Consider the following 27063-nt stretch of genomic DNA (forward strand, 5'->3'; position numbering starts at 1 on the left):
AATGAATTCAAAGCTATTTCCAGAGTACCCTTTACCAAGAGTTTGTGATGATCTGAGTAAATAAATACCATAAGTGTTATTAGTTGGGTCTTGTGACTGTGGTATTTAAGGTAATTGGGAAATCAGCCAGATAGAGAATTTTGCTCTTCTGGGGCTGGAGTACAGGGGTGTGAAACCTGCCCTACTTGCTGCTGACCAGTCCCCGTTGCTGTTTGTACTCCCCAGTACTTCTAGGAGTGACCCCTGAGCAGCCCCGGGATACAGCGCATTAACCAAAACAAACACAGTTACCCTTTATTCAGATTAAAATTGTAGCATTATAACATCAACACGCCCTAATATTGTGATTTCTAACTGCCTGTCAGTGAACTGATGTCATTTCCTAGTTGTAAAAAGGTTGAAGGACCACCCAAATATATATATATATACATTTTTTTTTCTTTTTGGGTCACACCCAGTGATGCACAGGGGTTACTCCTGGCTCTGCACTCACGAATCACTCCTGGCGGTGCTCAGGGGATCATATGGGATGCTGGGAATCGAACCCGGGTCGACCGCATGCAAGGCGCATGCCCTACCTGCTGTGCTATAGCCCCAGCCCCCCAAACATATTTTAGATGTTATTTATCTGTAATGCTCATCTACTTTTACGAAGGTTGGAAGTTCTTTCAGAGCCATAATAGTGTATATCCATAAAGATGTGGGCATATGAATGATATTCATAAAGATATGTATTATATATTAACTCCCTGTGATTCTTTTTACATTTTACTTTTGTTCTTCTAGTTTGTTTTTGGTTTTGTTTGGTTTTGGCAATACCAGGAACTGAACCCAGGGTCTTACATGTGCAAGGCAAGTGCTCTATGGCAGAGCCATATCCCTGACCAAGTGTTCTCACAGCCTTTCAGAAGTCTTTGATAGTCTTCAAGTTTCAAAGCGGAAGAGGATGTTAAGAGTGGGAGAGCCCATTGTCTTTCCCTTTACAGAACTCAAGTAGAAATGAAACAGGACTGAATGACTGAAACCACACCCGCCAGCTTCCTTTTCCTCTCTTTTTTTTCACCAGTTCACATCTGGTTTAAGCTTAGTAGTAACTGAATGTAAAGCTCTGCCACGCACACCTTTAAGATATTGCTAAATGCCGATTAAAGTTACAACCTAATTTTCTTCCTTAGTTAACAGCAGTCTATTACTGAGTCTTGAATTTCTTAAATTCAGTCAGACCAGGCTCTTGTCCTTTCACTAAATGACTGGATGTGGGTATTGTGGCTTGCTTTCTTCTCTTTATCTTCTTTTCTGGATGGGGGAGAGAGTTGGTGAGCTGCCCCAGCGAGCTCTGTCTCCCTCGGGCCGCTGGCCTGACACCCTACAGTTTGGTGCTAGAGGCCACCAGAGCCACATCTAACAACTCTGGGGGACCACGTGGTGCCAGCGATTGAACTCAGGCACTGGCACATGGCAGACTTAGATCCAACCCTTCAAGTCATCTGCCTGGCCCCTTTCTCTTTGTGAATGGGGGCGGGGGGCAGTGTTGGGCCATAGCAACAGTGCTCGGGAGTCACTTCTGTCTGTGTGCTCAGGGATCACTGCTGACAGTGCTCTGGAACCAGTTTTGCGCAGTGCCAGGAAAGTCAAACTCGAACTTTCTGTGTGCATGGCAAGCTCCTTGACCCCGTGCTGTCTCCTTGTTTAAAAAGAAAAGTTACCTACCAATAGTATGATCATCTCCCCTTCTGGCTCTCTTCTCCTTTTTTTTTTTCTTTTTTGGGTCACACCTGGCAATGCACAGGGGTTTTTACTCCTGGCTCTGCACTTAGAAATTACTCCTGGCGATGCTCGGGGAAACATATGGGATGCTGGGAATTGAACCCGGGTCAGCCGTGTTCAAGGCAAATGCCCTCCTCACTGTGCTCTCTCTCCTTTTTTTTTCTTTTTTTGGTGGGATTTGGGAGGGGAGTGGAGAGGGGCACACACGCCTAGTGCTAAGAGTCTACTCCCGTCTCAGTGCTTGGAGGCGCCTCGGGGTAGCATGTGGTGCTGGGGATAAGCCTGGTGCTCTAGCGTGCAAAGTGTTTGTGCTAGCCCTTGTTCCTGTCCATCTTTTGTTTGTTTTTAATTTCATTTTGAGCTTGAATGTACTAATTTTCCGAAGACTGTGATGTGTTCAGATAGCCCTCGAACGAGATTAGAACAGAAACTACTGATGGTGTTTCGTTATCCTGGATATTTTTACCAGCTCTTTCCTTGGCTTATTTTGAGTGTGCTTCTTTGCAGTCTTTGTTTATGCTTTATATGTTTCTGTGCTCTTCACTGATACTGTGCTAATGAAGTTTATTCATATTATTTCAGTATGTTGGACTTCCTCTTGGCTGTTACATATGTGATTTTTATACCCTTTTTTTTTATGGGTTTACATGTTTATTGACCAGTTTATTTTATAAATTTTACTAACGAGGAGGATGTTCATTTTAGAAGGTGGAAAAGAGCATTTGGAATGAGCCAGGTTTTGTAAGCCATCTTAGTACATGAAGGCAATTTAAAAAAGCACAAACCCATTAGAATTTTTTGGCGAAAAGACAATAGTAAATATTAATAGAAGATAAACATTTTTTTATATACTGAACAAAGCAGCATTGTGAGAGTTTATGTTCCTGATCTACAAAGTTTGCCTCACCCCCCACCACCAACATGCTTGACCCCTGCCACAGCCCTTGTCATCTGTAGCTTGATCTCTCCTGCCCTTCATCTCTGAAATGGAGTTGATGTAAGAAAGGTGGTAAACTAGGGAGAATACAATAATCTCCAAATGCTTTTATTTAAAAGCGAAACACTTTTTGTACTTTTCCAGGCATAAAATCCTGACTATGTTGACTAAGAACCCACCGTTTATTAAGAACATGGAGTCTCCCTTGTGCAATGAAGCCCTCGTGGATCAGCTTTGGAAACTGATGAATTCTGGTGAGATGGCAATGGTGAAATTTTTGGTTATTGTGTAGCGTATTTTTATTTTGTTCTGGGACTGTATTTTCTTTTGATATTTTTGACCACACCTGGCATTGCTCAGGGCTTACTTCTACATCTGCGGTCAGAAAGTTTCTCGAGAAAGTTTGGTTCTATATCTGATCTTTTGAAATTGTGATATTGGCTTTAACTTCTACAATCAGTCTAAATGTGAGGTTGAAATGCTTATTTTATTATTTGTTGGTGAGAAACACAAAGCTTAATTTTTTATGTTAGTCACTGTTTGCTATAGCAACTTTTTTCCTTCTAGTTTTTCTTTGTAAATACTGTGATTGTTTTGAGACCCTTATTCTTTGTCATAATTAAGCATTTACAGGTTTTATTTTGTTCTATCCAGAAGAATCCATAGACCTTTTCTAACTTGTCTTAAATTCTCTAGATCACAGGTTTTCAACCTCAACTCTGCGAATTGCCCTTGTGTTCGCAGGTATAAAAAGGGTGGAAGATGTTCTCGCTAGTTTTTATTCTTGGTATTGGGGCTTCCCAGCAGTGCTGGGTGGCCCTGTGCCAGGGACCACTCTCACAATACTTGACCTAGCCGTGAAGGCTACAGTTTAGTTGCTGGCACCCTGCTCTATGGTGCCCAGAGGGCCACCGTGGCCCCACTTGGCAGTACTTGATGGTCTTTCAGTGGTATTCACCGCAGTATTCGGTGCTACCGGCCTCTAGGGCTATGAATCGGGCTCAGGGCAAATGAGCCACATCCCTTGTAGTAATCTAACTACAGAGCCCCGAGAGCGAGGAGATAGTCTCGGACAGTCAGAGACAGTCACCCACACGGGCCACAGACTTGAAGCATGTGACCAAGTTTATTGGAAATCCTCATGGTTAAATACAAACTGCGGGAATGTGCCTACGTGCACTAGTGAGCCAGTGGTGAATTATTGTTAGGCTTATTATTGTTAGGATTAGGAGGAAGCTGCCGGGACACTGGCCTTGACGCTCTAAGGCAGAGCAAGGTTGAAGTATTGCTGACACTCAGAGATGCCTATTTCCCACGTCCTAAGCCACTAGCCACCAGTAGATCAAGGCCACTTAGTCTATGTGACTCTAAGAGAATGGCAGGCTTCCCCTGCAACAGCCCGGTTCCCAAGAGAAGTCTGGACCTGGGAAGCTCCCTACAGGCCCAGCGACCTCTAGTGGTGAAAGGGTTGTGCCAGGGAGAACTCTCAGCAATCCCTGTTCTATAAATTGTTTTTTGTGTGTGTGTGTGTGTGTGTGCGTGCGTGCGTGCGTGCGTGCGTGCGCACGCATGCTTTTTGGGTCACATCCGACGATGCACAGGGGGTGTTACTCCAGGCTCATGCACTCGGGAATTACTCCTGGCAGTGCTTGGGGGATCATATGGGATGCTGGGAATCAAACCCAGGTCGGCCGCGTGCAAGGCAAAAGCCCTACCCACTGTGCTATTGCTCCAGTCCAAGAAATATTTGAAAAAAAATTTTTTTCTAAGTCTAATTTTAGAATTTTGGCATTTTTTGAAGCCATATTTTAAAGCCTGAAAGTAGTAATAATTTCAAGAGTTAGAATTCATTTCAAGAAGTGCTGTGTTCACCAACAGAATATTGAGGATCAGATAAGTAAAGAAAACAAACGAGAGTGGCATGATTACCAAAACAGAAATTAAATGAAGATTTAAAACCAAGGGAACAAACCTGCTTTTGGAATATTAGATTTTTAGTGGCTATTTAGTATTTATTTTGTAAGGGGCTGAGTGATAGTACAAGGGAGTAGACCAGGTGCGATACCTGACATATGGAAATGGTCCCCTGAGCACTGCTAGGAGTAACTTCCTGAGTGCAGAGCCAGGAGTTACCCCTGAGCACTGTAGGGTATGGACCCCATCCCCCAAACAGAATACAAATAAACATATAGATCCTTCTTTTAAATATATGTGTATGTATATTTATATACTTATATACATACACATATATACAAAAATATATACATATATTTGTAAGACTGGAATGAAGTAAAAGTTTTTTAGTTAAAAACTCCATTTGTTGATTCATTCACATCTGTTGCTTCAGTAACAGTTCACATCATTAGAATAGAGGGTTTCCAGGCCTTGGTTTCTCAGTTGTTTTTGGGTTTTTTTTTTTTTTTTTTGGCTTCCTTTTATCTCTTCCCAAGTTACAGGTCTGGGACAGTTGGGAATTTATGCATAAATGTGCTCATTGACTTTGATTTTTCCTCAGGCACCTCACATGACTGGAGATTGCGTTGTGGCGCTGTGGATCTCTACTTCACACTTTTCGGGCTCAGCCGACCATCCTGCTTACCCTTGCCAGAGCTTGGGCTGGTTCTTAACCTAAAAGAGAAAAAAGCCGTCTTGAACCCGACCATAATTCCAGAGGCCATTGCAGGCACCCAAGAAGCTGTGATTAATCCCAGCACTCACGCACAGCTAGTTGGATTTCAGAACCCTGTAAGAGTTATATGGACTACAAAAAGTTGTAGAGCCCTCTAAAGAAACTTGGGGATTTCAGAGCTGCTATTTCTTTTACTGCTTTAATGGTCACACACTAACGTTTGCTTCGCGCTTTGTAATTTATGAAGTGCTCCTGACAGCTACTTAGCTGCACGTAACTAATGATGTGCTACCAGTTCATTCACTCCTTCAATAATGACCAGGTTTTTTTATACTTGAGAGTACAGTTTCTCCTTTCATTTCAGAAACTGAAATGAAAAATTTACTTATCACTTACAGCTCTCCATATATGTTCATTAGCTGTTTGAATATAGGAACTTAGCATTCTGCTGCTTTTTGCCTAATACAATGCTAAATATTCTTAAGTGCCTGGTAAATGCTTGTTGACTTAAATGAATATGTAAATATGACGCTGGTCGGATAAATAATCTTCCTGATTTGGGAGAAGATTATACATTAATTTTTTTAATAAAAAAATCATATGTAAGGTAATTTTAGAAAAACTTATTTCTTCCATGTATGCATTACAAAATTACCAGATTTTTGTAGAAAGACCTCTAAGATACATATGTTTTCTCATCAATGACAAAATGTTCCCTGCTTCAGGCTCCATTTTTCACTAGTATTTAGACCAGATGCTTGCCTGGCAGTTCCCTACAGGTGTTTTGAAACTTTAAAATTCACATTCTCTCTAACCTAGGCAGTCATATTAAATTACTTACTTACATGGATTTACTGGAATGCAGTCATGTTTATGTGTACAAATTTAAAATGTATACTAGATTTTGGATTATGAAGAAATAAGATCCATAAACAAGAGTCTCATTAAAGAATTCTTTCTGATCTGATAATTTATAAACCTGTGGAAATTCTGTATTTGTAATTTTTAGTTTATGTGCATTTATCCACATTCAGAATTAAAATCTTCAAAATATGCATGGCACCAAGAGATCCATTCTTTTGAAAAAGCTCTAGAAGACATTGCTGAGATGCTTCCCTTCTCCCCTAAAGACCAGCAGACAGGGAAAAAAACGTGAGGTTCATTTTAAGCCCATGGCTGATAACTTTGAGGCACTGGGCATGCTTTAATCTGCATGGTTACTGTAGCTATTGGTTTCAGCTATGATATAAGTTGCTTATCCTCAGCAATCTAATTTTGATCTTGAGTATTGCCACAGGAACGTGATCTCCCTGCCCAGGAAGCATCATGTAATAGATGAGCTCCTCAGCAGGGGGTGAAGAGTAATGCTGACGCGCCACTGGGGTTCCCACTAGAACTGGTCAGATACTGGAGAAGAATGACCGTAGTGTAAAGTCAGACTCAAAATCAGAGCAAGAAATACAGGTTTGAACCTATATTAAGTAGTGTAGGATATTCGCCTTCTTTAAAATCTTTTTGAATCCTTGAAATGATCCTTCCTTAGCAGGAACACCTGGGTCAGAGTGAATCATAAAAGAATTCCAGTGCCGATGGAATTCCATAAGACACTCCCGCTAATAGTTTAGCCTCTGTTACACATTCTTCTACGTGTGCACAGTCTACCATTTAGGAGTAGATGTTAGTGGTGTCGCACGCTTCCAGTAATTGCCAGTCAGCTCCTGTTGGAGGCTGCGGTATTTTCCATTTCTTAATGCTTTTTGAGAAAAGGTGATTACTCTAAAGATCACTTTAAAGATCTTGGGGGACTGCATCCTATGGAGTCTCCGCTACCGTTTCCCCCACAAGCTAAGATCCAAATACAGAGTGACATGGTGGTTCTTTTTTCTTTTTTTATCTTGTGTAGTTTTCAAATTCTCAAGACGAGGAGGAGATTGACATGGATACTGTGCATGATAGTCAGGCATTCATCTCCCATCATTTGAATATGCTTGAAAGACCATCAACTCCAGGTAAGATTCATGTACAAGGTTCAGCGGTCACTAGGGTAACAGGCAGAAGCCACATAATACTATCCTAAGGTGTTTCTTTATTTTCAAAGTTTTAGTCATAAATATAATAGATTATATCAGAATAGTACATACCAGCAAAGTACTACATTTAAAAGTATTTGTAGGGGAGCACTGGAAAGATAGTGCAGTGGGTAGGGCACTTACCTTGCATGTGGCCAGCACAGGTTCAGTGCCAACAGGGTTCCCCAGTCCCCATCAGGAAGGATCCAGAACCCGGAGTAAGCCCTGAGTGCCAGCAAGTGTGGCCCAAAGACAAATAGGCAGACAAAGCAACCCTACAAAAAAGAGTGATTCTCTTTAGCATCCTTCAGAGAGCTCACTGGACTGAGTTCATGGTCCATAAGCTCAATGACAGCAGCCCTGCATTGTGGGATCCTCCTGGAGGCTCCGGAGGCCATGTTGGGTGACACGGACCCAACCCAGGTCAGCTCTTTGGAGGCAAGAGGCCTGCTGACTGTATTATTTCTCCAGCCCCTTGCACTTTAGTTTTGAATTTCATTGAAATGATTTTTACACAATGACTTGCTTTTTTTTTTTCTTTCTCAACATACACTAACTGAAATTCATGTTAAGGTGCAATTCCTTATGACTTACCATTTTTTCTGTGTCATACTGGTCGTGTATACAGCAAATAGAAATCATAAAATAAGAATTCCAGTTTATGCCACTTTTTTATTATGGCTGTGACTTTTTCTCCTACAGTGCTATTGATATCCTCTTTTAAATACTTTCCTGTATATAATCCCTAAACTATTTTGATCTGCCTCTAGAACCACAGTCAAGGATAAATCAAATAGTATCTTCACTGGTCTTAAAACATAATATTCTGTTAGATAGAAAGATTGCACTCATCTGTGGAATATAAAATGGCAGAGTAGGAAACTAATACCCAAGAATAGTAGTATATAAATACCAGGAGGTTGGCTCCATGGCTTGGAAGCTGGGCTCACACGCTGGGGGAAAGTCATCCCAGATAGAGAAGGGAAGTACTAAGTAAAAAAATGTGATTGGAAATCCCGAGCGGGGAGGGAGATGCATGCTGAAAGTAGACTAGAGACTGAACATGATGGCCACTCAATACCCCTATTGCAAACCACAACACCCAAAAGGAGAGAGAGAGAGAACAAATTGGAATGCTCTGCCACAGAGGCAGAGCGGGGTGGGGGATGGGATAGGGGGTGGGAGGGATACTGGGTTCATAAGTGGTGGAGAATGGACACTGGTGGAGGGATGGGCTCTCGAACATTGCATGAGGGAGAAGCAAGCACGAAAATGTGTGAATCTGTAACTACCCTCGCTGTGATTCACTAATTTAAAAAAAAAACATAATAATCTGTTAATTAGAGTTTTTCTGTGATTGTTCACCTTGTTTCTTTATGGTTAGCTTAAAAAAACCTATCAGACTCTTTTCTCCTTTTGGGGAACAAAGAATTGAGTCTCTTTCCCCTCGTTGTCATTCTAGGGCTCTCTAAGTACCGGCCAGCTAGCGCCAGGCCTTCTCTCCTACCCCAGCACTTGCCGGGCGGTGACAGCACACCGACCACCAAACCCCCGTGGAATATGGAGCTTGCACGGAAAGGAACAGGTAAAAGTTTGCTATTACTCCTCCTCAGGGAAAAGCATCGCTCTTACTACTGCTACTCCTGCTGCAGCTTTGCTCGAGGCAAGTCTGTACACTTCATAAAGTGTAAGCAATCTGAAAATGCATTTTAAAATCCGGATGAAAAGAAAACTCTCCCTGACCCCACCACCCTTGCCTTTTCTTTCGTTTTCTGTTTTGGGGCCACACTCAAGTGGTGCTCAGGGCTTACTCTAGGCCCTGTGCCCAAGGGATCATTCCTGGCAGTGCTCTTGGGACGTTAGGGGGTGCCAGGGGTTGAACCTCGTTGGTCACATGCAAGGCAAGTGCGCTATCCACGGTACTATCTCTTTGGCTCCAGAACACGTCCTTTTGCATTGCATTTATGTTATCTGATACACCGACTTCTATAAAATAGACTAAGTTCAAAAGTAATACACTCCTGTTGTTAAAAACTTGGAAGTAACAGAAAAGTAGAAAGATAGGAAAAATCACCCTCATTCTACCATTTAAAGATACCCAATCTATTAACATTTTGCTTTTGTGGTTCTCTTTCTAGAGTACTATATAATATGAAAAATACAAGCCGAACTAGAAACATCACACCTGTTCCTTTATACAGAAAAATAGTTATATTTTTATCATCCCCAAAACGTTTATAATTAATTGATTCGTTAAAGGTTGATACTATATCTAGAAAGCACATTCTGTCTCTTAAATGAGTCTTCCTCAGCCTTTATATACCTGTGGGCTAGGATTATCTCTATATAGCCTGGTGGTTATGTCTACTCCAGTACTGGGTCATTTAGTTTCAGCTTTTCTATACCTGTGGATGGTCTACAAACCAATGATTTAGAACCACTGTCTTAAATTATTTCATATACTGACTTGTAAGATTGTGAGAAGTAGCTCAGTTCAGATGTGTTTGTTACCTATTCTGCTTTTTTATATTTTATCTGCACAGTCTTTTCCCTGAAGACACGATAAAATCCATCTAAGAAGTAAATATTTGGTGCTGATACTCTGCCATAAAACAGAGACTCAGTCAAGTTTAATGAAACAAGGAATTAAAAAGCCATGTATCAGCAAAATTATTTTTAAAGAATAGTGGTTCTAAAATTAATCAGACTTTAGAGTTCCAACTGATGGATTTTCCTTATCTGAGCCATGTTTTTCTTCCATAAACAAAAGAGAGAATATATTGTTTTGAGGAACTGAGGGATCAACAGTGATTAAGAGGAGACTTCAGTGGAAAAACAAGACCTCAAAATATTATGTTGTTGAGACCCCAGACTGTCCGTTGCCTGTTTATTGCTCTGTGTGATCTCTATCATTACTGCAATAGATTCAGACAAAATATATCTCAGAAAGAAACTAGTACTTCATTTGAACAGTGTTTACTTTTCTTGGTCCTTGTTACGTATTTGCTTGGAGTTTTCTGGTGGGTGGAGGGGTTTGTTTTTGTTTGGGGGCCACACCCAGCAGTGCTGAGAAGCTCCAACTGGCTCAGCTCCAGGGGAAGACATGTGGGGCCAGGATCAAACGCCTGAACACTTGAGCTCTCTCTGAGCCCAGCTTGGTTTAGTTTGGGTGTAATTTTGTTTTATTATCATTGCACTGAGATTTTATTACACATAACATTTTTTTCTGTGTTTAAAAATCATAAAAATTTTAGTATTATAAATACTTCTTTTAAGTATCGTAAAGTATTATCCAGTTCTCTGCAACCATTGAACAAGTTTTAAAATTTTACAGTGGTATCATTAGAATGTAGAGCATTTTTATTTTATAAATGGTAATATTTGAAAGATTTCCTTTACCAGGTTTATTTTGGATTTTTTTTGTTTGTTTTGTTTGTGGGGCACACCCAGCTGCGCTCAGGCTCTGAGCTCAGGGATCATTCCTGACTCAGGGGGACCATAGGAGGCGTTGCGTATTGAACCCTAGTCAGCGGTGTGCAAGACAAGAGTCCTCCCTGCTGTACTGCCTCTCCAGCCCCAATTTGAATTTCTCAATCCAGTTTCTCCTTAGACGTGCCATTATATTTCCCAGCCTATGGTGTATACTATTATGCAGTGTAATACTGTTCCTGAGAAAGGGATCACTTGGAGCTCCTTTTTTTTCCCCCTTTTCCTTCTGCATTTCTTTTCTTCTCATTTTGGAATGTCAGAAGCATGGCTTTAGCCCAAATAAATCTAGCAGTAGAAACTAGAAATGTCCTCTCTTACTGCCTCCCATCAGAAACTGGGGGCCTCCCCATTACTTTGGCCTGGGAATCAAGAGTTCAGGAGATAAGACATAGTACAATGGTGAGGGAAGCTGGAATCTTTCAAGTCCCTACTGTTTCTGCATTAGCGTTTGTAAATAGGCCTTTCTGATCTTATTAAAAGTTCTTCAACTGGACTGGAGCAATAGCACAGCAGGTAGGGCATTTGCTTTTCATGTGGCCAGCCCGGTTTGATTCCCAGCATCTTACATGGTGCCCTGAGCACCGCCAGGAGTAGTAATTCCTGAGTGCATGAACCAGGAGTAACCCCTGTGTATTGCCGGGTGTGACCCAAAAACCCAAAAAAAAATTTTTTTTTCTTCAGCTAAGACAGCTCTACTTTTGCCCATCTATGTCTTTAAAAATTTTGAAGTATGAGGCCGGAGCAATAGTACAGTGGGTAAGGTGCTTGCCCTTCATGCGGGCCTTCCATGGTTTGATCCCTGGCATTCCATATGGTCTCCTGCGCCTGGGCCAGGAATAAACCTCTGCGCATTGATGGGTGTGGCTCCGAAACTTTTTTTAAATCTTATTTTTAAATAGTTGACTTAAAAAATGAGATTATATTCAAAATCGGAATGTTATTTTCCTCAAAAAAGTATTAACTAAGAGACCTAAATCTTAGATGGCCATGTTAGAAACAGCAAACCAGGTGATAATTGAGAACGGGAGTGTGCTCTGGATAACATCTGTAAGGGGTTGAAGAAAAGATGGTCTTTGTTAATTAGAAAATAGGTCATGATCTATTTTGTAACCTGATTCCCCCCCCCCCCAGATTTTCTCTTGACTGGCATTTGAGAGTGAGAAAAAATACTTTGATGGAGAGATGAGTATGCATGAGGGTGTTTTAGTGGAGGGATGAATGTGAATGGTAGATTGAGCCATAGCATTAGCCCTCATCACTTCACATTGGCCCTTCCCCAGTACGGAGAAAGGGCTCTCTGGTCCCCATGGTGACGGGGTTGTGTAGCCGTAAAGGCCTGGCACCGTCACTTCATCTCCCAAGTTGCTGCAGGGGTCATGGTGATAAAGCAGAGAGAAGTGACAGGAACAGGGCGTGAGGGAAGTCCCTCGTGGTTTCTGTGGGGAAAAGAGAGGCAGAGTTTCTGCAGTGGTCTCCATGGGATTACTGTATTATGTAATATCTTGCGTAAGTCAGAAAAGCACAAATTTGGTGTGTAAAATCTTTTGAAAAGGGGGAAAAGCTTGAGAGCCTCAGAGTTCTTTTGAAAGTCATATGAAAAACAGATGGTTTTTTTTCTTTAAATGACAGTATTATTCTATATTTTTAATGGTAGGAAATAGAGGAAAAAATAGTAGAAAAAAACAACTTTTAAAGAAAAATGCAGGTTTTGTGTAAAATTTAAGCATATGCTTAATTCAAGTTTAATAGAATTAGATTATTTACAGTTTTCAAGACTTTTATCAGATGGGCTGAAAGTCATCCACGTTGAATTTACATAAAGTACCTCTTCTGTTTTCTTCAGGTTTGGGGTTTTTTGTTTGTTTGTTTGTTTGTTTGTTTGTTTGTTTGTTTGGAGGTGGTGGGGGTTGGGCTGTTTCGGGGTTTTGGTGAGGTTTGGGTTTTGTTTTTATGCATTTATTGAGTTGACTGCAAGTAAATTCCATCCATAGTATACTTTATTAGGTCTCTAGGAAAGATTTAATATTGAAGAGAAAAACGAAATTGAATAACTATTTGGTTCTTTCCATGTAAGATGAAATAGGCATGTTACAATACTGAGTATAACCTCCTTTTGGCTTTGGATTCTTTTTTCCCATCATCAATAAGAAATATAGGGCCGTAGAAATAATATAGTGGGTATAATTTTAACCGTGTAGTGCTGACCCAGGCTCAGTTCCCCGGCACCACATACGATCCCCAAACCCCTTCTCGGAGTACACAGCCAGGAATGGTCCTGAGTACCTAAAGGTAAAGGACCAAACCACCCTGTCCTTCCTACCCTCTGCTCCCCGCCCCCCCCCCCCCCGCCCAGAAAAAGTTTACTAGATTTTTTAAAAATATAAGACTTTAACAAATTTATTTATAATTTAACATGTTCATTTGTATTGTTACAAAATTCAACTGCTAAAACTTTTTACTAAGACATTTTGATTTATATGAATGCTTTCAGTTTGACTTATATTAATGCTTTATACCCCCTCAATTCTATTAGAAATTCACAAATAAATGGAAAAACTTTCACTACTTGATTCTGTCCCCTATTTTCCCCACTTGCATTCATGTACTTAAGTACCTTTGCTACCACGTGGGGGTTGGGGGAGGGTGGATTCTAACTTTCAGAACTGTCTGTAGCAAGGAGAAGGAAAATGTGCGTGTTTTTAGAATGAAATGTTTCCCATCATAGTGGATTCCTAAGCACCATCTCCATGCACACTGCACACGGCGTGCTTGCTGCATCTCTCTTGCCATAATGGTTACACGTTTGGCAGGGGTAGCACACAGGTTGGTGCCCTCTCGGAGAGCAAGTCTGTTTTTTGACGTCAGGGGTAATTTCTTAAACCAGCTGGAAGGGAGTGTGTGAATCAGAAGGTCAGTAGACTTGTGATAATGACTGATTCCTCTGAGTGCCTGAGCACCAGCCTTGGGACAATGAGGCTTCTTCAGCCCTTGAGGGAACACACTCTTTGAGTGGCTGTTGTAGCCAGCGGTGTCCTTTGTGTGGGCCCTGGTGGGGAGGCCGTCCTTACTGTACCCGGTCCTTTGGCTGGAGCCGGGTAAGGCAGAGGCAGTCCTGGCATTGAAGAACAACAGAGGCAAAACTGCAGTTTTTGTCTCTATTGAAATTAATCAGTCACATCTCCATTTTCTGACACATCTGCTCTCTCTGATTGAGACATGTATTTTAGGTCCCTGGAAGAATTTTCATTAAACATAGGGGGACTGGAGAGATAGTACAAGTGGCAGTACTTACCTTGCATGCAGTTGGCCCCAGTTCAGTCTCTGGCACCACATATGGTCCCCTGAGTGCCATCAGGAGCCAGAAATAGCTCCAAGCATCATGGCATGTTATGAACCCCAAAGCATACAAGCTAACTTACGAACCAGTGGTATCTGACTACTCTAGGTGTGCTTGTGTCAAGTCCAGCCATCTTATAAGCCCTGAAATTCTATATATAGTGAAATTATGTAGTTGACTGTTATATTCTCAGTGGAGGCTCTATAGATTATCTCATGTTGTTAGTGTGGAAGTCAACCCAAGCATCCCAGAATTTGCTAATACAGTTCCACATGAAAAGGAATTATGCTTTATTAGTTTAAATTAGATCTGCAAATGATTTTTCAGACAACAAAATAAAAATTTACATTTCTATTATAAATAGAAGCTTAAAAGCTAAAGACTGTTGCTGGAGATAAGAGTAACATTAGGGTTTATTCTGTTGCTGAAAACATTATTCTTTTTATATCCTACACATGAGTACAAACATTGTACATCTGTCCCTCTGCATCTGATTCATTTTGCTCAGCATGATACTCTCCATCTTAAAAACATTATTCTAACATTTTTATGTTTTGCACATTAATAAGTTAATTTTTTTATAAGTTATATTTCTAGAAGCTAGCTTTCTAAATAAAAAAAATAAGGGCATTTAAATTTTTCAGGAAGAGTGCAAAATTGCCTAAACTTCTCATTTTTAAAGGTGGGGGATAATAATGTAATCAGACTAATATAATGAATCCACATGTGTCATTACTTAGCTTTAGAAATGTTTAGTGGTGGTTGTTGTTTGACCAATTTCTACCTTTCTGAGTTCTTTGAAAACATACCTCATATCATCACTTTATTCATAAGTAATTTGGTATGGGTCTCTACAAGATAATCTTAAAAAAAGTATAGGTAATTTATTATACCTTAAAAATTAACATTTTTATGAATAAAATATTCAGCTTAGATTTCAGTTGACTCAAATGCTATTTTTAAAAACAGTGATGTGAATCAGTGTCCACATAAGATCCACACTGGCTGACTGATATATCAGCCGCTTTTTGGGTTTTTTTTTTTTTTTCTTAGTTTCCAGTCCATCTTTTTGTTCCTCTGTCCCCCCTCTGTAATGTGTTTGTTGAAGAAATCAGGCTTTGATCTATAGTTTTAAAGTATATATTTGCTAGTTGTATTATCAGCAATATAATTGACAAGTTAGAAACTTTTGTCTTTTCGTTGAGTTTGTAGCTATTTAACAAAGCTTAATTTATTCAGACTCATAGGCAGTGGCTAGTTCTTCCTTCTGGAGGCAGATAGTGTTTGGCTGGCTCTTTTTTTCTATGAGATTAACCATGAGGAGTTGCAAGATAGCTGATGCTCATTTTCTAGTTTTATATATAAGGCAAGTTTCCATAAAGCTGAATTCTCTTTAATACCCAGTGCTATGGAGTGTGTAGCACTGTAGCACTGTCGTCCTAATGTTCATCAGTTTGCTCAGGCGTGCACCAGTAATGTCTCCATTGTGAGACTTGTTGTTACTGTTTTTGCCATATCAAATACGTCACAGGTAGCTTGCTGGCTCTGTGAGAGGGACAGTGTGTAAGAAAGGAAAACTCAATTCTATTCAATAACGTTTAAAATAGTGACTCAGCAGTAGAGCACTTGTCTTGCATGTGGGAAATCCTGGGTTCTACTGACACCACAAAGCAAAAAGATTGAAGGTCAGCTTCTCAGTGTTTAAGTGCAGAAGTTGTGCAGGTGATCCCTTCTTTTGCGTGCAGCCAGCACTGCATGGTCCCTGTTTGCATGGTCCGTGACTATTACCAGGAGTGACATGAGCCCTCACCCCCAAGTACAGAGCTAGGAGTAGTAATTCCTGAGCAGTGGCCACTGGTAGCTCACCCTCCCCCAGGACAAAGGAAATGCACTTGCTGGGCTGGGAACACAGCTCCGCCAAAGAGCACTGTGTATGTGCGAAGACCTAGGTTTGTACCTCAGCATTGGAAGAAACAAGTAAATAACCAGTGCTACCTGGCGGCCTCCAGTGTGAAGAGTTCCAGTCTGTTGTCATTATCCTTACCAATATGCACATCATCCCATCTTCGTGTAGTAGAAACCGCTTAGGATCACTGAGACAGTTTGGGGAGACTTGAGCTTCCTTGTTGCTATACCGGGTGTTTCAGGCTTGCTCTGTTATTATTCCGCCCAGACATTTTGTTCAGCTTTTTTCCTAGGACCTTTGGTTCCTTGCACTATGGTCATCAGAACTAGCTTGCCCGTTATATTTTTTAATAGGTTTTATGCAAATCAAGCAAAATACAAAATTTTACTGTCTATATGTTTTATGCACTGTATAAGGCTGGTATGTACAAAATAAGAGGTTGTGTTCACATTTGAAGTGGTTGTAAGAATTCCTAGGAAAAGAATATTCCCATTTATACCCAGCTGTCCGTTTGGCAGTTGCATCTGCTGGGATGTGCGTTTTTCCAATGTAATTATTGGCTTTTCTGTAATCCAAGTAGTTTGGCAGGTATTTAGGAATAGCTGACGAAATTTCTTTAAGTGCAGAAAAGAACCTCCGACTTCCCAAAGTACAATTTGAAAGCGGCAGGCAGCTGATACATACTAAGGAGATAAGGAGTGAGCACTGCTCGGATTTGTTCTTGAGATTTTAAAGGTCTCATTGCTTCTTCTAACCACTGGGGTTTGTATTCTTAGGTATCGACCTGTTTCTCCATATCCATAAAGTTTGGAACATTGATGTAATAGTTCTCTTCAAATCCAAACTGGACGTCCCTGGTGGTCATTGGCCGCTCGGGCTCCAAGCAGCTCCACATCCTGTGGCTTGTGCATGGAGCCAGCCAGCACAGTTGGCCTCTTCTCACCAGGATTGACCCTGGGTGCCCAGGGCACTGCTTGGAAGCCCCACCGCGTCCCCAAATACAGCAAATCTTATTTCTGTATATGATGATACTGTAAGTTAGATATCCTCAAGCAGTTTTTTTTCTCAATATCTGGCTACCAACTTTTTTTATTTGGGGGTCATTCCTGAGTGCACTCAGGAATTATTCCTGGCGATGCTTGGAGACATTGTGGGATACGGGGTGGCCGGGATCCATCCCAGATAAGTCTTGTGTAAGACAAAACACCCTCCCAGTAGACCATCGCTCCCATCCCTGCTTACCAATCACCGCTTGCCAAAGTGGTACGCTTGGTTCTGTATAAAAATATACCTTTATTTAGCTTTTGTAATATTAGTAGCATTAGCTCTGCCAAAGTCATGAATGTGAAAAGTATGATTTCATGACAATCAAATGTAAGCATCTGTTACAACAGAAGCTTTGTCTGATCTGTTTACTTGTTTCAAAATACTGGAGCAGGGCCTGACACAAAGAGGCTCAGTAGTCAGTACCAGTTGGAATAAATGATACATTTCTGTGTTTCATCCCCCACCCAAAGAAGTGACTTTCAAATTGCAGTTAGGTAGACACTGAAGTTAATTGTGTGCATGATTACATGATCCTGTTGTGTCCGTTCTTTTGTCCAGCAGAAGTGGACAGGTGGGGGTGTGGGAGCACAGACGCTGTGGGGTCTGAGGTGAAAGGAATTCCCAACCTGAGCTCGGGTCTGATGAAACGCCCAGAGAGGCTTTTGGAAGATGTGTTGTGTACGCTGCTCGGAGTGATTGCAAGTGTAGTCTCGAGTTAGGCTCCATTTGGTGTCAGCTCGGTCCTCCAGTACCACTTTGGCCAAGTCACTTAATTTCCTCGTTTGTATTATTTAAAAAAAAAAAGGATAGAGTTGATTCTGTTTGGGGCATTTGGGAGGAAATCTTCCCAAAGAAGTGACGCTTGGACTGAGTTTCTGATTCGTTTATTTTGGGTTTGGGGCCACCCCTGGCAGTGCTTTTGGGGTGGTAGAAGCCAGGCTCCACCTGCAGGGCCCCCGCTCAGCCTGGTGGCACCTCTCGGGTCCTCTTGAGCTTGACTTTTATTAAAGAACCAGAAATGTTTCTTTTCCCTTCCCTTCCATTAGGACACAGTGTTTTTGTGGCATATCCACCAGTCCTCAGGGTCTGCTCCCGCACGCTCACGCATGTTGGGGAACTGAACCCAAGCCTCCATGGGCTCATGTGCAGTGGCCGTCAGCCATCGCCCTGGCCTTTTAGGGTACAGTTCCTCTGTGGGAACCACAGCTGGAGTCTGGAAGTCAAACGTGCCAGGCTGGAAATAGGAAGACATTTGCCCTGCCTCTTGGGCCAAATCCATGGCCCCAATGTTAATTTTTTTAATTTATTTTTATTTTTTTACTTAGACAGGTGTACTTATTCAGTTTCTCATGTCTTTTGGGTTTGGACCAAAATTCATACTAAGGGCTAAGGGATGACTCAGAAGTTTGGGGTATTTGCTTTGCCTGCGGGAGCCCCAGGTTTGGACACCTGTTATCCCCTAGGTTCTGCTAGGGAAATGACTCTCAGCAGTACACAGCTGGCTCTCCTCTGTCCCTGTCCCCCAATATTAGTACTGAGAATGTACTGTTTGTTTATTTTTCTTTTGGGGCCACACAAGGCTAGGTATGTTCAGGGCTTGCTCTGGCTCTGCGTGCAGGGGTCCCTCCTGGGGGAGCACTGCCTTACGTACTGCCGGGGACCTCTCCCGTTGCACTGTCTCCCACCTGAGAATTGGCTTTTTGAAAAAAGAAGCAACTACATTGAGGTCTGTTTTACTGAAAAGCTTGTTTTGTTTGCTTTTATCTGGTGGGGGAGGGCCACTAGTTTGGATTAAAGAAAATTTTTTCAGGAGCTTCTGCACTAAAATGCAAGGAGTTTGGATTTTATTTATTTTATTAGTAGATCCGTTTTTTAAAAGCACATTTTTTTTATTTGTTTTTAGGATTTTTTTTTGTTTGTCTAGTTTTTAATTTGCTTTTTGGCCACACCCTGCGATTCTCGGGACTTGCTCTTCCCTCTGCACTCAGGGATTACCCTCTGGGGTGCCCGGGACTGAGCCTGGGTCAGCAGTGTGCTAGGCAGGTGCCATGCACACTGTGCTCTCTCTCCAGCCCCTCCCTTTATTTTCAGAAGATCACTGTGCAAGAGATTTTCTTGTTCTATGTAAAAATTGTTTTGTTTTGGGTTTGTGGCCCAAACTCAGTAAGCTCAGGGCTCACTCCTCACTCTGCTCAGGAACCCTTCCTGGTGTTGCGCAGGTGACTGCATGCAGTTCCAGGGATTGAACTGGGCTCAGCTATGAACAAGGCAAATGATTTGCCCCCCTATGCTCTCTCTTTAGCCCGGTCCTATGATTCTTAACAGCATCCCTGATAGCTGTTACCTGCAGGCTAGCCTTAGTATTTCCTCACTACTGCCTAACTCCACCCATAACAGAAATGTCTCCAGGCTTGGCTAAATAGTTCTGTGGAGCTGAATTACCCCTGGTTAAGAACCAGTGCTGTGGGCAGAGTAACCAGGTCCTAGGGGATTTGTGCTGTTATCCATATAAGGTGAAGAATGAATGCATTTGCAGCAGGATACTGGACAGATGAAGAGATGTCTGTGAGATTTAGTAAGACTTGATAAAGACAGAAGGAAGGGTAATTTGAATGATTCTTAGGCATTTTTCTCCTGCGACACATGTAAAGCATTATCGTTAGTGTATAGTAGTATAGAAAGAATTATTTCTCAGGGTAGAGCCCAAGGTCTGGAGGAAGCAAGAAGTGTTTGTACAGTGTGCAAGTCTGAGAACCAGAGCTAGAGGTTCCTAGATAGGCGGGAGGAGATAGTGGGCAGAACCTTCAAAGACGTTTATGTATAAATTGGGTGAGGTAAAAGAGAGCTAAGATATCTGTTGAAGGGGGGCTGGAGAGATAGTCCAGGGTCTAAAGCATTGGCCTTGCACGTAGCAACCCCAGTTTGATTCCCCACATAGGGACCCCTGAGCGGTGCCGAGAGTAATCCTGAGCATTGCCGATGTGACCCACAAACCAGAAGTTTTAAAAACCTGCTGAAGGTTAGCAGCAAACTTTCGCCGGAACCTGGGTTTCCTAACCCTGAGTGCCCCTCCCCCACCTTTAAAAATTTTAGTTTTTTTATAGAGCTATTCCCTTACATACTTGCTACGTTTTTGGGAGTTCCTGAGCTCTGTATATTAAATTCACTTTTGCTTCTTTATGACTAAAAATTACTGTAAGGAACTTTGATTTTTTTTCTTAGATCTTGCTAATAGCTAATATGAGACATTTCTATGCGGAAAAGAGCCTTCAGATGGCACAAATAAAATATCACCATTTTTCCTTTGGGCAGAGCTGTTTAAAGAGCTGTGTTTTCCTTCATCACTGTCTCAGTCTGTAGCACACATGATCATTTCATCATGTCACGGATCTCTAAGCTAATGATTTTCATGAGAGTTTCAGTGACACCTTCTTCACACTTAATAGTTCCTGTAACGTAGAAGGAGCTCAAATACCCGAAGGTCTTTGACACAATGCCGAAAACGTACCCGTGGAACCGGTGGCGAGTCTTCCTTAGATACTCCTTCCAGCCTGGTTACTCCCTTACTCCGGTGGACGGGGTAAAAACCTCAGCGTTCCTCTTGTCTCCACTGCCGCCCACTCTCTCTTTCCTTTCATGCTTCCTCTTGCCTGTAGGAATTCATTTGGGTGTTTTTCGTCTTGAAGGGAAAGAACCGTCCCCGATGGAGATGAGCCTGCATCCCGCAGCGGCAGCGCCGCTCTCCATGTTCACGAAGGAAACGGCGTCCTCCAAACACAGCGACCACCACCACCACCATCACCACGAGCACAAGAAGAAGAAGAAGAAGCACAAGCACAAGCATAAGCACAAGCACAAGCACGACAGCAAAGAGAAAGACAAGGAGCCTTTCACCTTCTCCAGCCCCGCCAGCGGCAGGTCCATCCGCTCTCCTTCTCTGTCAGACTGAGCGCCGCCCCCGGACCGTTTCCTCCGCAGCAGGGGCGCGTACAGAGTCGCCACGTGGATTTCGTTCGCCACTTAGGTTCTGAGCATCGATGTGTTTGTATGCAGTTGAGCGCTACTTTTTAAATGTGTTTTATACTTCTGAATAAGCCCTTTCATCCTGTTTTCCTCTTTTAAAAACCCGCCGCAGATTTCTTTCCCTTCACGCTCGCACCACTGGTGGCCCCCCTGTGTCCTGCCAAATCAGTGATGGTCTCAAGCCTCTGGTGGATGGTAGGGGCAAAGGTATGTTTTCAGATTGCAGCCACGTTCGAACCTGTTGTGAAACCACGCTTGCCAGTGAAATGCGGCATGAGGCTCTTTGGAACTACTGGCGAGCGAAAGTTCAGTTTCCTCTTGCACTGTTCTTTTTTGTTAACTATAAACTTAACATCAGATTTTATGAATGAGAACACATGGCCCCTTCTTTCACCCTAAAGCATTGAAATTTTCAGAAGCAGCTCTTTTAAAAAAGGGTTAACTGGTTTTTGATAGCACAGTGATTATGATGTTAGAATGAACAGAAATGTCAAATCCGCGATTGTTCTCAAATCAAGATGTTTATGAGTTTTTCCATTAAATGTGAGGATGTTCATATGTAGAATATATTTTGCACACATAATGTGGACAGTATACACTTGACGCATTTATACAACAGTGTAATACCTTAAAAAGGTGGCTTTAATACTGTTTAACTTGGACATACGCAATTCAGGCCGTGTGAATATACTAAAGAAGATTTAAAAACATGAAACATTTTTGTTTCATGCTTTAATCTTTATGTATGTTTTAATTTTTATCTGTGGATTTACTGTGTGCTCTATTTGTTTAAATGTTTTTCATATCTGTTTTTATTATTTTCCTTGTCATTAAAAAGTTTGACAAGCTACTTTTTCCCAAAACAGGTGCTTCAAAGGGATCCAATAATGCTGGACTTTTCTTGTCTCTTTCTTTTCTCTCTGCCCCCACTTCCAGTGACGTCATTCTCCCTCCCCTGGTAGTATCCTGCTCAGACAAGGTCCACATAAGATTATCCAGGGGCATTTGGTGCTGTTCAGAGCAAGAGCTGGTTTTAGGAGTTCCCTTTAAAAAGAAACCTTTAAGACCTTCCAGTGGGGACACTATGAGTGCTTGTCTAGTGCTTAGGAATGATATGAAAAGTGTTCCCAGGCTGGGGGGCTGCATGGGGAATCCTTGCATCCGTTGCTGTGTTCTGGAACCCTGAGAAGAGGCACTGTTAGGTAAGGCTGGGTTACTCAGTTACATTCTTGGAAGAAAAAAAACTTTTAGTTGCATCTTACTTGTTTAATAAATAACTTTACATTGGTTATCCTGCCTGTGTATCTTTTTACATTCTTTTTTATTTTGCCGTTGGCTCTCTTTGTCTACTTAAAATACCAACAAAATTTGCTTTGTAGATGAGACTTAAAATGGCCTCCTGTGTGTGTGTGTGTGTGTGTGTGTGTGTGTGTGTGTGAGCATGCATGCATACATAGTTTTGGGGCCTGGCAGTGTTTGGAGCTTATTCTGATCTCTGATGGCAGGGCTTCAGAGACTAGGTGGGTGCTGGGGATCGAATCCAAGTCAGTTGCCTGCAGGCCCAGGGTCCTGCCGGTGGTTCTATCTCTCACCCCAAGTTAATATAATTCTAGTAGGCAGAAGTGGATCAAGTTCTCTTAAAAAAGAAAATTATTTTCAAAATACAGAAGAAAGCAAGGGTATGTGTAGGAACTATAAAGCAATATAGTTGGCCTGGAGTCTCAGTACAAAGGGAATGGGACCTGACGTGGAGAGTTATTGAAAATTTCAATCATTTGCCAACATTACTTGCAAATGAAATACTTTTGTATTAGTGTGTGTGCTAATGCCACACAGAGAGGATTTCCAGCTTTTTAAAGTTACTTAAGTGTTTTCGGAGATGCTAATATCCGCCTACAAAATTTAAAAACCTTTGTCCTAGAAGAATAATAAAAGAGCAGAGAGCACCTGCCTCCGAGACTCAGGATCAGAGGCACAAATCCCTTGTGGCCCGACGTTGCAAGCATGCTGCTGGCCCCTCGCTTTTCTGTTTTGTTCATGTTGTGGCCACGCCTGGTGGTGCTTGAGGACCGCTCCAGGTTCTGGGTCTGGCAACTGCGTGCAAACAAGGTGCTCCTGAATTGGTAATTGCACATAAACAATTGCAGTGTTCTTTCCCACATCCCCTTCCCTTGAGTTAGTCACTTGCCAAGATTACGTTTCTCTTTCTAGTCTATACGTGTACTTACACAGTATTTACATTTTTAACAAATGATAGTTTACAGACATGTTTTGTGTGTATAATTTGTCTTCGGGAGGGGAGGGTACTACAGTTTTATCTTTCAGGTTTAAATGTCTTGTCAGCTTAGAATTTGTCAGGAATATTTGCTGGGTTGTGTTGTTGTTTATTTGGGGGCTACATGGAGTGGGCGTTCCTCCCAGCGGGGTTTTGTGCTCATCCCTCCAGTGCTTACATCATCCCAGGGATTAAAAGGCACCCAAGTGCAGAGCATATACTCCAGTCCTTTGAGCTACTCCCCGGTCCCTGGGATTTATTTCCATAAATGGAAGAAGGAATTTCAACCTTTTGTCTTTCTACATTGCTACCAAGTGCTGTGGACTTTAAAAATCTACCTGTGGGCTGGGGAGATGGATCAGTGGATTGGAACACGTGCGGTACATGCAGGAGCTCCAAGTGAAGTCCCGAGTACCACAGGATCCCAATGCTGTGTGTGGCACAAAAACAAAACCGAAATCCATCTTGTCAGGGCCAGAGATGTGACTGTGGGAGGCCCTGGGTTCACTTCCCAGCTCCATAACTAAAACCGACCTGTCTTTCTTGATTTTACCTATTGCATAGCAATTTATATACTTAGTATGGGTCTATTTCTGAACTTTGGGTTTTTGGTTTTGTTTTTTTTAAGTTTTTGGTTACTCATTTGTTTTTGTTTCTTTGGATTTTGAACCACACCCCACATTGCTCAGAAATCCCTCCTTGGTGGAGCTCGGGGCACTAAGGGGATTGATCGAGCCCAGGTAGTCCTGTGCAATGCAAGTACCCTACCCTCTGTACTGTCTCTCTCCAGCTCCCCATTTCTATACTTTGTACTTGGCATCGTAGATCTTCTCATTCATCTGCCAGTACTGTACCATGCACATTATCGTTATGATCCATTTTGATATGCTAGAACTAAGTTTACTTTTATTGCTGCCTTTTTCCTTTGGGAGGAGTCTGGGAGTAAGAGGCTGTTCTGAACTCTTTTCTGATGTTTGTTTTTAGCTGGGGGGCCACACCCAGCAGTGCCCAGTGCCTTTTCCTACTCTCAGGAGAGATCCCTGGTGGGATCTTATATGGTGCCAGGGATTCAGACCTCGTTCAGCCACATGCAAGGCAAACACTCTACCCATTGTGCTAGCTCTCTGGTCATCTTATTTTATAGAATGACCTAGAGTAAAGCTTATTCCTTTGGTATACATTGCTTTGGGGTTTTTGTTTGTTTGGGGGCCATACCAAGCAGTGCTCAGCACTTACTCATGATTGTGCACTTGAGGATACTCCTGGTGAGGCTCAGGAGACCTTATGGGATGCCTAGAATCCAACCCAGGTTGACCGTGTGCAAGGGAAGTGCCTACCCGCTATACTGTTGCTCCAACCCCACTTCTCTAGTTTTGGTAAGTGTTTGGAGTCTATCACGACACTGTCATCATCCTCACATTTCCTCTGCTGCCCCTTTAGAGTTTGTTCCCCATGTCTAATCCTGACCTTCCACCAGTTAATTTTCCAACTCTACAATATGGAATGATAGCTCAGCGGGTAGGGTGTTTGCCTTACACACGGCCGGCCTGGGTTTGATTCCTCCATCCCTCTCCGAGAGCCTGGCAAGCTACCAAGAGTATCCTGCCGGCACGGCAGAGCCTGGCAAGCTCCCAGTGGCATATTTGATATTCCAAAAACAGTAACAACAAGTCTCATAATGGAGACATTACTGGTGCCCACTCGAGCAAATCGATGAACCACGGGACAACAGTACTACAGTGCTACAATATAATTTTACTTTTGGTGGGCTTATTTTCTGCATAATATTATAATTGGTCATTTTAACCTGTCCCTAAAACTGTTTCTGTAACTAGTTTTTTGTATTTGTGTTAACTTAGATTTGGGACTGTTTGTTCCTACTAATGATGACAATTGCTATCAATTTAGTTTTAGTTTTTTATTCGGGGACGGTTGTTTGGACGTGAGACACTGGCAGTGCTCAGTGTTCGGGGCCTAGTCCTGGCTCTGTACTCAGGAATTACTCCTGGCGGACTTGGGGGACCTTATGGGATGCCGGGATCGAACCCAGGTTAGCGGTGTGCAAGTAAACACCCTACCCGCTGTACTATTGTTCTGGCCTCTACTATTTCTTTTTTACCTTCATCGATTTGGTGACCTATAAATGGTAACTTCATTATAAGGCATTTTATTCAATAGAACTCATCAAAGGAACAGAACACACAGATTGATGCATGTTCCTGTTTCAGGGAACAGCTTCCTCCTTTTGGTTCTATGCAGACTCTCAGCAGATTAGGGACCTTCTCTGTTTCTTAGTGCAGCAATTCAAATGTAATCTCTTCTTGAAACATCATCACAGATGTGCCCAGAATTAATGCTAAGCCAGCGATCTGGACATGCCTTGCCTCAATCAAATTGACAGGGAGTATCATCACAACGACATTTAACTACCTTTGATCATTTGCGACTCCTTTTTTTTTAACTAAGGTGATTTTGGTTTATAGCAGTAAGTTTTAGGTTTGGAGCTATGCAACAGAACAAATTTGTGTTCTGTGCTAATTTTAATTGTCTGCTTTCTCATTGGCCCTAGAGCTACAGGTTGGTCAGTCTCTTCCTGCACCCCATGCTACTGTCTGCATTTTGGCAGCTTGCTCTCATGTGTTTTGGGTTTGTGTTTCAGGTATTTTTTTCTTAGAAATTGAAGCTTGGGTCTGGAGAGGTAGCACCGCAAATAAGGGGCTTTCCTTGCGCGGGGACAGTCTGGGTTCAGTCGGTGGCACCCCACATGGCCCCCCGGCACTGCCAGAAGTGATCCCTGAGCACCTCTAGGTGTGGCCCCAGAACAAAGAAGTTTACAGTTTGTCTCTTTATTTCTTTTGGGTGAAACTTAAGGAGAAAATAGAGAAGCTGCTTTATTGTCAAGGTCTTATATATGTAAAATACATGTCTGTGCACGAAATCCTATCCTGAACACTGTCGTCCGGTTGTTCATCAATTTGCTCGAGCGGGCACCAGTAACATCTCCATTGTGAGCCTTGTTACTGTTTTTGGCATATCGAATATGCCACGGGTAGCTTGCCAGGCTCTGCCATGCAGGCGGGATACTCTCAGTAGCTTGCCGGGCTCTCCAAGAGGGGCGGAGGAATCAAACCTGGGTCGACTGTGTGCAAGGCAAACGCCCTTCCTGCTGTCCTATGGCTCCCACCCATCCTGACAGTATTATCAATAAGGATGCCTCAATTGTTTTTTCTTAAAGGATGGTTTTACTAAAGTACCTGTTACGTCAAAATCCTTGTCTGGGAAATAGCTTGGAAAACCACTTATTTTTCCCATCCTCCCTTTCCATTCCAGTCTTCCATTTCTAATCTTTTATTTGAATCAATGAAATTTCTTCAGATGCAAAGTGCTATAGACCAAGTGAAACTCCCAGAGCTCTTGAGCTTGGCACCCCAGCCTTTGAGTCTGGACTTAGTGACTCACTTCCAAAGAATAGAATATAGAAGGGCAAAATAAGAATCTGGCAGCACAAAAAATCCAACACATTCTAGAGTTTTAATTATAGTGTACCCATGTTGGTTTTTTAATGTTGTCAAATGTACTGTGGT

The 27063-nt window shown here is 42.2% G+C and overlaps 1 protein-coding gene across 1 annotated transcript in view; it reads left to right on the plus strand.

The window, feature by feature from the left end:
- Positions 1 to 22495, plus strand: part of TAF2 (TATA-box binding protein associated factor 2) — a 70491-nt gene extending 47996 nt beyond the window's left edge. The window contains exons 22-26 of the mRNA XM_004607647.2: positions 2849 to 2958; positions 5220 to 5449; positions 7237 to 7342; positions 8865 to 8987; positions 20868 to 22495. Of these exons, the coding sequence (XP_004607704.1) occupies positions 2849 to 2958; positions 5220 to 5449; positions 7237 to 7342; positions 8865 to 8987; positions 20868 to 21130 (832 nt within the window). The 3' untranslated portion in view covers positions 21131 to 22495. The remainder of the gene's footprint in view (positions 1 to 2848; positions 2959 to 5219; positions 5450 to 7236; positions 7343 to 8864; positions 8988 to 20867) is intronic.
- The last annotated feature ends 4568 nt before the right edge of the window (positions 22496 to 27063 follow it).

The sequence above is a fragment of the Sorex araneus genome, chromosome 2 (genome assembly GCF_027595985.1).
Source record: "Sorex araneus isolate mSorAra2 chromosome 2, mSorAra2.pri, whole genome shotgun sequence".
Lineage (NCBI taxonomy): Eukaryota > Metazoa > Chordata > Mammalia > Eulipotyphla > Soricidae > Sorex > Sorex araneus.